The following is a 15,044-nucleotide window of genomic DNA, read 5'->3' as shown; positions in this document are numbered from 1 at the left end:
TGTGACTCAGCTGCTTTATCTTTAGACCGGGGAATTACTGCGAAGATTAAATGAAACAACTCACATGAAGGACTGGACAGAGTCTCTGTCCTATGGTTAAGTGCTTTATAATTGTTAAGAATTGTCATTCTAGCAGCTTGATGAAAAGAAAAAAAAACATACAATGTTAAATATGTCATAATAAGAAAATCTAAAACAAAATAATATGATGCATTCTCTGAAAAGACTTTGCGCCAACTGAGGATCTAGGTTCAAAGGCCAAGAGTTCTTGTGTAAAAATTTTTTAAAAAGAAGAAAATCTATATGTGTGTGTATGTGCATACACATGTACATGTCTGCCTTCTCGACTATGTTAAATGTTTTATGGGATGACAGTGGGGACTTTCTAAGTTGAATGGTAAATGCCTTTGTGCTCAGCTGTGTCTGATTCTTTGCAGCTCTATGGACTTAGACTGTCAGGCTCCTCTATCTTTGGAATTTTCCAGGCAAGAATACTGGAGCGGGTTGCCATTACCTCCAGGGGATCTTCCCAACCCAGGGATCAAACCCATGTCTCTTGCATCTCCTGCATTGGCAAGTAGGTTCTATACCACCTTGGGAAGCCCAAATGCCTTTAGCCTGAGACTAAGTGTGGCAAATCACTAGGTAAGGAACTCATCAGCCAGACAGGGAAAATGCAAATGGTCAAGATTTTGAGTGTGATGCTCCAATGAGGTGCAGGCCTTGGGAAATGCTCTTGGAAGGAATAAAACACAAGCCAGGAAAGAAGCAGGAAAGGCAGGACTAGGGAGGACTGCCTGGCTCAGAAGAAAGGTCTGATTAGAAGTCAGGAGGAATAAGTCTTGGATCCAAACAGTAGAGGCCCTTGGCCCTCGGGAGACTCAAGAGACTGAAGGAAATGGTGCACTGCTGGGCTGGACGCCCCTATAAGAGGCTGCAGCCTGCCTGGGTTGGCGGAAGGAGGTGATATTGAGGGATGCCTGAGAGGACCTGTCTGAGAATTTCAGTGTGTGCCCAAGAGAGTAACCGGAGGTGATGCAGGCACCTTCACTTCTCCACTTTGGACTTCACTTCTGAGAGCTGGCTAATTAACACCCACACCTCCCTTCGCCCTGCCCTAGCTGTCTCCTTTGAAGGCATCCGCCTCTAGCATGATAGCACCTCTGTCTACAGCAGTGTAGTTCTGAGAACAGAGAACAGTAGGTGACCTTCAAACCTCTCATGGGCTGAGTGTGCGTCATGCCGACAACATCCTAGACTTACTTAGATTGGAAAGAGCTTCATTTGCCTGCTGCTGTGTGCAGATGCTTACCAGGTTCAGTTGTGCAGATCACAGTTCAAGGCTCTGATTACATAGCTATACCTACTGCCTCAGGGCCTGCGTGGCTAATGGAAAGCGGGGAGACCTGGGTGTGAATCCTGACTTTGTACTTCCTGGCTCTGTGACATGGGACCAATTACTTCTCCTCCTTGAACCTCAGTTTTTCCTTCATTAAATGGAGATACGTGCTCCTTGCACAAGAGATCAAGATACATATAAAGAGAGGATAGCAGGTGATGAGATCCTGGGTTAAGCAAAGCATTTCCCCCAGTGTTTGGCACAAAGAAGTCATTCAATCATTGTAACTGTTGGGTGTTGCTGGTCTGCATATTAACACTCCAGGGACATAGTGAGGTTGATGGGATTTATTGCAAATGGGAATGGAGGCCCTCACTGATTTAAGCCAGGAAGGCCAGACCTGGATGTACCATTTAAAAAGCAATCTGCTCCCGGAGTCTGCGATTCACCACCCTCTGACTGCAGTGGCCACTTGACGGAGAAAGTGAATTGCAGTAAACTGTTAATGAGGAGCAAGATGGTGTTTGGGAGAATCGTAAAATCACTCCCCCATTACCGTGCACGGTGAACCTTTCATCTGCCATCCAACGTCCCCAACAGCTATGGTTGCTCAGCTTCCTAATTGTCTACAGACTTTGATTTACCTGGCACAGGAAGGAGGCTTTAATAAACAAACATCTGTAAGACCACACGTGAGAGTCTGGCCCAGGATAAGCCGTGCAGAAAAGCCTGGCTGGTGGTACAGGTTCCCTCACAGATGAAGCACACCTGCTGGCGAAGGCAAGTCATGTCCACTAGCTACAGGACAGGCTTCTCTAGAAAGAGAGAGCCATAGGGTGGGCAAGGCTTGCTTTGCGTTGAACACCTATATCAAGGTGTGTGTGGAAGGACTTGTGAAATGCCTTCTCCAGCATTCAGAACAGTAACAGAACAGTAGCAGCAGGCAGGCCCTGCTTTTCCATACTTGACATTTCACTTCTCTGCCAGGTCTCTGCCTGGTTCACTGTGTTCTAATTAACGCCTATATTCTACCTCTTGATCACTGACTCATTCACTCATATATTAGCTCCTTCATTCCACAAATATTTAGGAGGCGTCTAGTATGTAATGGGTACTGTTTTAGACACTGATATCTAGATACATGGGGCTTTCCTGGTGGCTCAGATGGTAAGGAATCCGCCTGCAATGCAGGAGACCTGGATTTGATCCTTGGGTTGGGAAGATCCACTGGAGAAGGGAATAGCAACCCACTCCAGTATTCTGGCCTGGAGAATCCCATGGACAGAGGAGCCTGGCGGGCTACAGTCCATGAGGTCGCAAAGAATCAGATACAACTGAGTGACTAAGCACATTCACATCTAGATACATAATACTGAGATACATAGTGATAAAAGGGGGAAAAAAAAGAGAGATACAAAAGGGATAAAACATCCTGTCCACAAAGAGCTTACTTTCTAGTGGGAGAGACAGACATATGACACATAAAGTACACAGGTGTGAAGGTGATTAATGATACATAAGAAAAAACTCAACAGGGAAGGGCGACAGGACATGATAGAGGGAGGGGCTGAGATTTTAAGTGAGGGAGTCAAGGAAGTCTCACTAAGAAGGTGATACCTGCGTAGACTGGAAGGGGCTGAACCCTTCACCTGTCTTTCTGATGTGACCACACCAAGGCCACACCATCCCCACTGGTAAAGTGCCCTTGGCCACCTCCTCCTTCGTAGTTCAGGTGTGAGTGCTCCAAGCAGGCTGCAGCCTCAGGAGGGTGACCGAGGGCCACGGTGGACACCCAGGAAGGGACTCCAGGGCACGTCCTCACCTCCTCCAGCCGCCGCCGCTGCTCCTTCTGCTCCTCGATGCGCTTCTGGCGCTCGGCCAGCAGCTGCCGCTTATGCTCCTCGTTCTCCCGCTGCTGCTGCTCCAGCTGCTGCCGCCGCAGGGCCTCAGACCGCTCCTTGTTGGCCAGCTGGAGCCTCAGGAAGTCCCGCCGCAGCGTTGACTCCCCGGGCAGGTTGAGAATGGAGCTGCGGGCAGGAGAGAGAGACCGATCAGGGCCCACTCTGGGTGGGGTCATTGCTACCCCGGGGTCCCCGTGGAGAAGGAGAGCCAAGCACGGGCTCTCTGAGCCTCCATCATTTCCACCGCTCACCTTGGCAAAGAAAGAGTCCAGGGAACTAACTCAAGTTCAGCCTCCCCTTCAGTGTGATTACTGCAGGCACAGGCTGTCTCCATCGACATAGAGCTGTCCCATTCCTCAATTCATCACTTCTCTCCAGGATGGTCCACAGAGCTCCTTCCTCACCCTCTATTTCTAAAAGCTTTTTTGAGTACTGTAAGCCCTGAGCCCCAGACTGGTTTATTTTCACTTTTAAGAAAGAACTAACCAAGAACTAGGCCAAAAAATAAAAATGAATAATCAGAAGCAGCGAGGAAATCTGCTCTATATAGATGGACACATCCTCAACCACTTCACCTCCTAGAACACAAGCTACAGACCCCTTGGTTCTGCATAGCAGCCCAGCCAGGAGGGGAATGTTCCTACTTGTTCAAACAGACCTAGTCTTTTTAATATTTCTGGCAGCTTCCTCTTGAGATAAATCCATTAAATAATCACTGAATGTCTACTATGTGGCAGGCACTGTAATAGGCTCTAGTGGATACAGCAGTAACTAAACATATTCTCTCTAGTTATTTTCTTGTGGGGAAGGGAGACAAATAACCAGACAAATTCTACAAACAACATCATTCCAGATGTTAATAGGCTCTACAGAAGACAAAAAAGTGTAAGTTTTAAGAGGGACAGGGGCAGGGAGCTGGGGAGAGGATGAGGGCTCTCTTTTAGATCAGGGAAGACCTCTCCTAGAAGGTGATGGTTGAGCTAAGCCCTAAATGTTGAACACGAAGAGGAAGGGGAAGACTCTTTCGGGCAGAAGGAAAAGCAAGTTTAGAGGCCTGTCATGGCAACAAGGGTGGCCTTTGTGGGGGACTGAACCCCAAGCTGTCTTCCCAGAGCACAGTGAATGAAAGCAAGAGGGGTACAAGAGGAGGGCAGAGACGGGGAGATAGGGTAAAGCAGGAGGCTGTGGACACCACGTGTGGAACATTTATCAGCAGGAAAAGTAACAGGATCAGATTCACTTGGCTGCTCAGTAGATGCTATTCTGCAGGGTATGTGAGGGCAGGCAAGGCCACCCATTGGGCTGCTACTGCAGTGACTCTAAGGTGGAGACTAATCAGGTGGTAGTGGTGGGGTCAGAGGCTGCAAGAAGCCTTCGGGGACAGAGTTAGTAAAACCTGTTGATGGATCCAATGTGTGGAGTGAGGGATGACTTGCAGTTTTTTTCTTGGCATCTGGGCTGTGGTGGTGAGCAAACTGGGATGGGGAGTGACAGGGGAAGAGCGAGTTTTGTGGTTGACAAGGGGATCATTCTGTCTTTGAGAGCGGGCAGCATGCTCTGGGAGATACCGTCATGTGTGCGTGCATGCTAAGTCACTTTAGTCGTGTCCCACTCTTTGCAATCCCATGAACTGTAGCCCGCCAGGCTCCTCTGCCCGAGAGATTCTCCAAGCAAGAATACTAGAGTGGGCTGCTGTGCCCTCCTCCAGGGAATCTTCCTAACCCAGGGATCGAACCTGCGTCTCTTATGTCTCCTGCATTGGCAGGCAGGTTCTTTACCACCAGTGCCACCTGGGAAGCCCAAGATACTGCCATAAAGTGACATAAAAAGGCTTGGTTCATAGATAGTGCTTGGACACCTACTAATAAGTCTCCTTTAAAACTACAGCCTTTGTGTAGGACTCTAAACCAACCCAAAATGATGGCCATATGCTCTGTGCAAAGACAGAAGGGCTTAGGGAACCCAGCCTCTTGTGCACATGAGGACGATCTATTAATATTACCTGATGTTGAATCAATGTCAGATGATCTGAGCTGTATTACTGACTCAATCATTAACTCCATGTGTGACCTGGTTGCCAGCATTGGGTTGTTACCTCATTTCCATAATGAAATAAACACTGTCCCTTTTTACTTCTCAGGATTTCATGAAAAGTAATTAGATGTGCCCATAAAACAGGACTTGAAAGATAATCTTCAATGTCATATATAGACATGTTTAATTATAGAAGTGTTAAGGGACAGCTAGGTCACCCACTAAGTGACTCCTAACATGCGATATAGCAAGTATTAGTTAAGACAAGGGTCTCAGCTCCATGGAGAGTGATCAGAAGGGCTGATGTGTCTGTCTGAGCAAGTTTTGGAAAAACAGTGTACAACTTCTCCAAGAGCAGGGCATTTGGTCCTTTGCTTTGTAAGAATGTTCATTTTCCGTACCACTACTTGGCAGTCGTCATCTTTATGCAGCTAAACTGGGCGGGGCCAACATGTTAAGTATCCAGATGGAAGGAAAGAATTCTCCTTCAGTCTTTGACCCTGAAGATTCCCATAGCAGGTGAGAAGAGTAAAACTGATGGCCTTGCAAGTTCAGTCCTGTCCTCTTCCAGTAGTTTTAGCAATAATCCAGCTTGGTTAGGTCCAAGTTGGCTCGGAAAAGGATGCACCAGCTCACTCCAGCAGCAGGGGCTGAGTTGGACCCTTTGCTGGTTTGGAAGATCTGCCTCAGTCACACAGAATCTGCTCCTTGTTGAGTACTGGGCTCCAACCTTGGATGGCTAGAGGGTGGAGACCTCTGTATACCCCAGGGACCCTTCTGCTTTGTCCATTTCCCCAACAGATCTCACTTCACATGAACAGTGCATCTGCCCTGGTGTGCATGGCCATGCTCTTTGATTCACCAAATGGCCATCAGCTGAATTCTCTTACAAAAAGAAAAATCCTGGTGGTGTGAGCACACTGGCATCAATTATTTATAAACACAGACTAGGAAAAAGAATCAAAGTCAAGTGAAATTTAAAAGGTAGGGATGATGGTGATAAAGTAGCACTGGATTCTGGGAGCTAACATATGAGAGCAGGAATGGGCGTGGGAGTTCTGTTCAGGGTTCACCTTGAGAATGTAATTTGACTTCCTGGAAGCTGTTTCCTCTTGGATTAGGCTGTGGTGAAAATACCATGGCATGTGACAAAGACAGTGGCCGCCTAAATGTCTCAAAGGTATGAAGTAATAGACTGAATATCTCAAGTCTAAAAAATACCACTTAGGTCTCCAGAGAGCTGCAGTTTGCAGTACTGTTAGACTATTACCCAGATAATTGCCTCCTCCCCATTCTACAATGTTATATATACGAGGAAATAAGGAAATAAATCTTGGAAGACAAGATAAAGAACATGCTGATTTCCATGTCCTCGTACAGCGTGCCTAAGGAAAATTTCCCAAATTAATGAGTACGTGCATGGGTAATAAATTAGATAAGACCACCCTGCTGGATTCTTAAAAATGAACCTATAAATCAAAAGGATGCGAATCTCACACAAGCACAATTCACAGTGTGAAATGAGAGGATGGGTCTTGTTTGCCTACCTGGGCTCTCCAGAGTCATTCTCCTCTTCTTCTTCCTCACTCCCGCTGTACTCATACTCCGTCTCATCTAAAGAGAGACCCACGGAAGGTGAGTGGACAAAAGGCACTGCAGCTCAGTAAAGCCCACCCTTCATTTTCTGTACAAGTAAACCAAGGCCCAAAGGGCTGTCCTAAATGTTGACCTGGGGCAGGCTCCAGGGCTCCTGACCTGTGATCCAACAGTACCCACCAGCTGGACTCAAGCACATGGAATTAACATCTGCGACTGCCCCAGCTGACTCTAGGCTCTCTCCTTAATGCCCAGCCTTCACATGCAAGTGAAGACAAGGAGCTGAAACCGAACTTCTCAGTTCCTGTCAGCTTCCATTATAGAAGCACCTAACCCAATCCAGGCCACTGTTAAATTACTGACAGTAGTAGTCATTTTTTTTTTAAGTAGGAATTTTATTATAACTTACCTGCACTCACCTATTGCCTTTCGATATCTCAAGAACAGAAAGAAACTTTTGACACATGTGTGACTAAAAACATATGGTTAAATGTGTTTTTATTGACCCACTGGGGACATTCATTTAATTCACAAACATGTTAAGCGAGTTAACATGCAATAATGAATAAGACTGAGTCTCTGCTTTGGAGGAGATTACAATCTGACGGTCAAGATGGACAAATATATAATCAGAGTCACCATGATTATGAAGAAAAATAACTAATTTTTATTGCGTATCACTCATGCTGGTCACTATGCTAGATTGCTTATGTTCTCTCATCTACTTCCTATAACAATCCTTTAACATGATACCCATTTTGCAAGCAAAGGTACTGAAATTATAAGTGGCTAAGTTATATGACTAATAAATCTGAGATTTGGATTTAGAATTCAACCCAGAATTTTCCCAACTTTATAATTAGCATTCTTTTCACCATGTTATATACTAAATAGAAATACATAAAAAGAGCAATGAGGTATCAGAGGAAAAAGCAGCTCTGTCCATGGGTCAAAATGGGGAAGGAACAGCGAGGTCTTTGGGGAGGAAATAAGCTGGACCTTGGAAGGTCAGTAGCCCCTTTACGGGCAGATGGAAGCTGAAAGTGGCTGCAAAAGGAGCATTCTAAGCAACATAACTACCTGAGTTAGGCTGACAGTACTATAGTGCATGAATGATCAGGAAACACTGGTTTCTGAATGTTTGGTGTGAGAAAGCAGATGGAGTGAGAAAGGCCAGCAGGTCTGATGTGACTTGCTGATCTTTAACATGCTGAGGCTTTTCTGTGGGCAATGGGGAGCCTTTTGGAGGAGCTTTTCATTTTAAGCAAGGGAGGTGGTCACAGGGCTATCATCCATTGATAGCTGTGGGTTAGTAATTACAACTTTGAAGACATCTGTGTCCCTGAAAAGCAACTGAAACTGCAATTTGCTTATGTTACCACCGAGGCAGCAGTCACATGATTAAGAACTATGTATTTTGATCACAAACACACTTTGCTTTCCATCCTACTCCATAAGGGATGATGAAAGGAAGTCACAGCATGATGACTTCAAGTGTATTTTTTAAAATCAAATAAAAATTAGCTTTACATGTTTAGATATGTATGAAGCTTTCAGGCCACTTTTTAAAAAATATTATTCCACCAAAATGTAAAGACCCTTCATAAAGTGTTTCAAAGTTCCACATTGAAAGTTTAATATTCCAAATTTTCCTGAAACAAAGCAACAGAGAATTCAAACTAAACTGCAGAAATTTTATCTATTAAAGTAAATTAAAGCAAGAAACAGAGGCACACAATTAATCTAATTATTTGTCCTCAATAGGGTGAAAGTTTTGTTTGTCAGATTCCTCATCTGTAATACTTCATCAGAATTCAGCATGGTTGCTTTTGCACTGCTGTCTTAAATTAGCATGTCTCAACATGTCTTAAGAAAAAAATAGTATTAGGTTGTGCATGCATGCTAAGTCACTTCAGTCATGTCCCACTCTGCAACCCTATGAGCTATATATAGCCTGCCAGGCTCCTCTGTCCACGGGATTCTCCAGGCAAGAATACTGGAGTGTGTTGCTGCACCCTCCTCTAGGGGATCTTCCCAACCCAGGGATAGAACCTGCATCTCTTGCAGCTCCTGCAATGCAGGAGGATTCTTTACCCCTGAGCCACCAGGGAAGCCCAAGTATCAGGTTAACAAATCTTAAACAATGCATATTAAAATTTTTGATTCTCCCCAAAACTGGTCTTAAAGCTACTAAGAGAACGAAAAAATACTAGAAGGAGCAAATTAAGTGATTTATTAAATCAAGCAACTGGAAGGAAGTCTCATTTGGGCAATAACCTTTCTTAGGGAGCAGACAGAAAAAGGTATCTCTTAAGCCTAAATAGAATTAAGTTCCTTAACTTACCATGCAATTCTTGAATATGCCTACTACCAAGAATCTTACTCTTCTATTCCACAGAGAAAGAACACATTAAAAATAGTCTGCTTTCACAGGATGGTAAGTTCTGAGTTCCAGTCCAGAGTTTGTGCTCCCAAAATGAGCAAACAACCCAAGGAACATGCTTTATCCACTCTTAGAGTTCAGAGGCAAAGAAGTCACAAGATCTCAGAAAGTAACCCTAAATACTACTGTAAAGTTATGTCAATAAATAATTTTCTAAATAAGTGTTCGTTGTTCAGTCGCATAACTGTGTCCAATTCTGCGATCCCACAGACTGCAGCATGCCAGGCTTCCCTGTAACTTTACTATCTCACGGAGTTTGCTCCAACTCATGTCCATTGAGTCAATGATGCTATTCAACCATCCTATTCTCTGCCGCCCCCTTCTCCTCCTGCCCTCAATCTTTCCCAGCATTAGGGTCTTTTCCAATGAATCAGCTCTTCGCATAGCTTATATTTATTGAGTACATCTATGTGCCAGAAGTTGTAGTAAGCATTTTACATGCATTATCTCATTTAATCTTTGCAAAAATGCCAGACAACAGTAATTATTATTATACCCCCATTCTTATTTTAAAGATGAGAAAACAGGGGTGGAGTTCACATAACTAAGCGGTAGAAGTAGAATTTGAACTCAGAATTTGAGTGTGAAAACAACAGTCTAAGTACTTAACCTAATCTACATATGTATAGGAGAATAAATTTTCTTTTTAGAAAAGCTGGCCTTTAATGGGCTACATGTCTGACACACTGCTCTGAACTATTCCCTTTAAAATTCTGAGTTCATGGAGTGGCCCAAGACCACTATTAATAAGTAGCAGTTGAAAAATCAGTCCTGGCACTTTTTAACCTCGACTCATCTATTTCTGTCTATGCCTAGTTTGTGCATCTTGCACTGCCCTCCTAGTTCCTTGGGTTCTCATTGGCACATCATCCCTCTCCACCCACTAAGAGCTGGAGATAGGGCTCCTTTTTGGCTTAGCCTCAAAACCTCCTGCTCTGAGTCTAACCTGATCACACGTTCTCCTGAGTCCCGGAGGCTGGCTGCAGAGAAGGAACTGTTTCCTTGAAATGTTCACTGAGGATTTCTCCTCCTCCCTTAGCCTTTGCTGATCTTCCCTCTGCCCAGTCCTGACTCTTACATTGCTCACTGCCCACCCCTAGGACCCTGCTCATACTTTGCCATGTGACAGATATTAGCTAAGGAGACAAAGAAGAGAAATTCAAATACAGTTGTGAACTTTCAAAGATGCGAACGTGCATGCCAGCTCCAGTATGCCGACTGTTGTACTATACTACTGTACTTTTCAAGGTACTGTACTGTCAGACTAAAAATGTTTTCTTTCTTTCTTGTGTTTGCTTTTTTAATGTACATATTATTTGTGTGGAAAGCTACTATGAACCTATTACAGTACAGTACTACATACCGGATTGTGGTAGTTGGGTACCCAGGCTAACATTGTTGGACTTATAAACAAATCAGACTGAGGAAGAGGCTCTCAGAACAGAACTCGTTTGTAAGTAGGGGACTTACTACAAAAGGAGGGCACCCTCTGTTCTTTGCTGCCCACCACTGGATCATGAAGAGCAGAGGAGAAAGGTGGAGAGGACCGAAGTGGAGACAAGCACATCACCATGGACCCCCCACCATCGGCCTCTTGCCTTCCCCTCTACTCCACCCACCCACGCTCAGCGCTCGCTTCATCAGACCGTAACTTCCACCTCACTGCCAGCCCCACCAGCTGCCCCTTCCTGCTACTACCAGGGAGCTCTCACCCATCTGTTCTCTGCATTCTCCCCCTTTCCTTCCCATCCTCAACCTTCCCTACTGCCCTACACAACTAAGTCATAAAACCCCCCAGACCAGGTGAGTTCACCTTGGTCAGGATGCTAGTTAAGGAATTCTGAGTCTCTATTCAAACAACTTGCAGGCAGTCCCAGGACCCCAAGTTGGACTCATGCCTTTTCCAGTGATGCAGTGAAGACAGGGTGGGACCACAGGTAGAGCCATAAGAAAAAAGAGTTTTTGAATCTATAAAACAAAGGGGAAAATGCAATGTTCTATACAGTAGCCTGGCAACCTCTTTAAAATTCCTGTGACTATAATAAAAGTTCTTCTGACTTCTAAATACCTAAATTAAAAATGAGCCTCAGAGCACAAAAACTTAAATGGTGAAGAGTGCCAGTACTGAAAAAATGTCAGATGTGTGTGTGTGTGTGTGTGTGTGTGTGTTTAAGGTTGCCTGTCTTCTGTAGATTTTGCCTTTGAAACATGAATATTCATTTGAATTAAGAAAATGACTTGTCATATTAAACCCCTTCATAGAATCACTCAACACGACTTGTTGTTCACTGCCTGGAAAAGGTAATATTTCTTGCAGTTCTATTCTTTCATGAAAGATTCCATTTCAGCAGCCTGCCCCTGGTGATGCCCACAGGCTGTGATCTCTGAGGCAGTCCTCACACTAAAGAACAATGCAGGCTATCTGAAATCCCCTCGGTCCCTCCAAACACATCAAGAGCCCATGACACTTGGTCTTTTGTTTCCCTCGCTGCAATAAAAATGTGCACCTCACCTTTCTCTCCTCGCTTCTTCTTTGTTCTGTCGATATGGTCCTTGAGCTGAATGCGGACCTGTCGCTCATTAGGCTGGTCTCGTATAAATGGATGCTTCATCAGTTGTTCCGTTGCTGGTCGCTGGCTGTGGTTCTTTACCAAGCAGCTCTCAATAAACGACTGGAATTTTTTTGACCTGACAAACAGAAGAGATGAACCCATGGATAAAAGGACAATCCAAAGCAAAGGAAACTTACATTTTCTGAAATACTAGAACAACAACAAAAATAGGTTCAATCAGCTACATAGGGATCAGCCAGTCACAGAGTACATCTAGCTCTTTATAAAGCACAATGGGGTTCAAAGGAATCCTTGCCACCAACACACAACTCAGGCAGTGTATGGCAGTTACACCATGAAGGCATTTTTGCACAGTTTATATGTCAAATCACACCGAAGACCAACAGGCACCAGTGAAGAGAAAGACCCCGATAAAAATCATTCCTGGAAGGTCTGTTGGAATGAGCGAACCAGAGCTGGGCCTTAAAGAGTTAGGAAAAAAATAATTATTGGGAAAGGACAGTTCAAGGAGGTAGGAATCAGTGAAAAACTAAAGCTGAGATTGAGCATACTATATGTCAGGGGACACTGAGGTGAGCTAAGTAAGGCAGGAAATGCAAGCTGGAAAAAGTAACACTAGGGTTGAATAGGTAAAGGGGACAATTTGTAGAAATGAACAAGATTCTTACATAGTAAAATGAAATTTAGGCAGATTTTTTTTAACTGGCAATTTCAGAATCACTTTTGGACTTTGCTTTTCAGTGAGCAAGAATAGGATGTATGTGAATGTCTGCTATCGATCCATGGACTTGGAAACTTAACTTCAAGGGACTAAGTTCACACCCAGAAGCAAATTTATCTGCTTCTAGAGAGGCACCATCTCCTCAGAGATAAACCCTGTGCCAGGGACGCACAGGGGCAGGGGAGAGCTGGTGAGAGATACCAGTGATTAGGGCACAAGTCCACAGCGTGGTAGAAATTAATGATGACTTGAGCTATGATTCATGAGCTGGGCGTGCCTGTTCTGGCTGAAAGTTCCAAGAAACCGTCCAGCATCATAAATAATTAAGCTCATGATTCTACTGCATGCCTTTCTGAGGTGCTCCACTGTCAGCGAGGCACATCACTCTCAGAGACCTTGGGGGAGCCCTGCACACCCTCCTCACTGTTGGCACCTTGATCAGGAATGGATCCATTCTATGCTCTCTGTCGCCCTCCTGTGGATCACTGGGGAGTTACAGAAGCAAATCACCGAAGTAAAACTTTCCCAAGCTTCCCAGCAGGTCCTATGTATAACCTTCTAGCCTGAAAGGTGTCCTTACCATACAGAACACAATGGTGAGCGTGTTCTTCAAAGTTCAGGTGTCAGAGGGCGCTGTGCTATTCTCTACTTCTGCCCAAGTCAAAGCAGTTTTTCACCTTACTCCATGTTTAAAATACTGAATTACTGGTATTTTTTCCCTCCTTAACATTCTAGGCGATGTTTAAGCTTTTAAATTATTGAACAGAGAAGTAAAAGTCACCTGAGGGTCAGCTCAGGATGAATCAGGATTGGCAAAACTAAGGACTAGACACAATAACCACAGGATGGACATTCTAAGTATCTCTCTCTAAGTCCTTCAGCCCGTACCCCTGCCTCCTGGACCCTGGAAATTCTCCCCAGAGCTGGGATGTGCCTGAGCCATTTTTGTATCATGAACATGCTATATATCGGACAAACAAGAGGATGCATAAACGGTTATCAGGTGAGAATTCCACCCAAGAGCTGTAATGTGGCTGCCTTCAAATCTGTGCTTGTGAGAGACACACAGGAAGGTTTAGAGAGAAGGTATTATTTCATACACTTTCTTTCTATCCATCAGATTAATTTGTGGAAGCACTAATGTGATAGCACCTAAGGAGGGACTTTGCAAAAACAAACAAACAAACAACAACAAACAACCCATACTGAAATAATGGACTGTGTTGAGCAATAAACTGAAGAGAATAAGGTTAACCTTCATAAAGAAATGGACACACTCCAGGCTGTACACTTCTAGGTGAGAAAATCAGTATTAGAAAGATGAAAACAAAATCAAATGAAGACAGAAAGCTATTAAATATTCACGAGAACGCAAATGGAAGTTCTCTTTTTTCTATTAGAAAATGTGGAAGAAAGAGTTTGTTCTTTATAAAGTGCTCGACTGTTCATTAGGGGATGATAAATAAAAGAAATCACACCCAATTTAAAAAGAAAGCCAGACTTAATAGACTGTACATTCCCTTCCCTGATCCTGACACCTCACAAAAGCCAGAGACATCTCCAGAATGAGAGCGTGTTCAGGGAGTTTAATGGAAATAGCTATAGCAGTCTTTTTTCCAGTATGTTTCCTGGTGGGAAGGAATCTCACGATATACTCAAGAGAATATCTTTGGGCCCAGAGGATGAGCCAAGATGTGCGAAATTACAAAGCTGGCAGTTAACCCCATGTCCTCTGCAAATGGTTCTGCTTGAAGAGAAAATAATGCTTACTTACAACAAATCTTCAAAGATGTACTGTCTCTATGTAAGTTAGTGTGACCAAAGAATCAATATGTTTAATCACACATTTAATTAAAAGTAAAAAAAACTTCACCTACATTGAGTATCACCTGACTCTTTGCTGAGAGGCCTAGTGGGTTTAAAGTACATTTCTATACCTTTATTGTTTTAGTCTTAGTTGCCTATAATTCAGTTCTGTCACTTTAAAAAAAAAGCCCAAGATTAGCAATACTAATTTCCCAAGGCCTGGCATGGAGAGATAAATGATAGTGACTGGTACTTTTCGTCTGAGACACTAGTTCTCTAATACCAGTGTCACTGAGCACTTTATCGTCTCAGATTTTACTGTTTATATGTTAAATTGTGTTGTTGTTGTTGTTTAGCTGCTAAGTCATGTCAAACTCTTTGGTGAACCCAGGGACTGTAGCTCGCCAGGCTTCTCTGTCCTTGGAGGTGTTAAAAATGCCTGAACGATCGTTACATTAACCACTTTAACTTCTTGGGCTAAAAGTTTCTGGTAATCTTCAGACTCCCTAAAGGCAATTTGACCTTTAAAATTTGTACTTGCCTAGAACTATCCTTTTTCTCTACTTCAGATTCTATCATTTACTAACTGTGTGATTTGGGGCATATTGTTTAACTTTTCTGTATCTCAGTT

The 15,044-nt window shown here is 43.9% G+C and overlaps 1 protein-coding gene across 9 annotated transcripts in view; it reads right to left on the bottom strand.

Annotated features, from left to right (window-relative positions):
* TNIK (TRAF2 and NCK interacting kinase) overlaps positions 1-15,044 on the bottom strand; it is a 406,980-nt gene that overhangs the window by 96,421 nt on the left and 295,515 nt on the right. For all 9 annotated transcript variants that reach the window (XM_070373248.1, XM_070373278.1, XM_005905573.3 and 6 more), the window contains exons 10-12: positions 11,826-12,001; positions 6,822-6,888; positions 3,162-3,366 (exon numbers count right to left, since the gene is read on the bottom strand). In XM_070373248.1, coding sequence (XP_070229349.1) covers positions 3,162-3,366; positions 6,822-6,888; positions 11,826-12,001 — 448 coding nt within the window. The remainder of the gene's footprint in view (positions 1-3,161; positions 3,367-6,821; positions 6,889-11,825; positions 12,002-15,044) is intronic.

The sequence above is a fragment of the Bos mutus genome, chromosome 1 (genome assembly GCF_027580195.1).
Source record: "Bos mutus isolate GX-2022 chromosome 1, NWIPB_WYAK_1.1, whole genome shotgun sequence".
Lineage (NCBI taxonomy): Eukaryota > Metazoa > Chordata > Mammalia > Artiodactyla > Bovidae > Bos > Bos mutus.
This window is presented reverse-complemented; position numbering and strand designations above follow the sequence as displayed.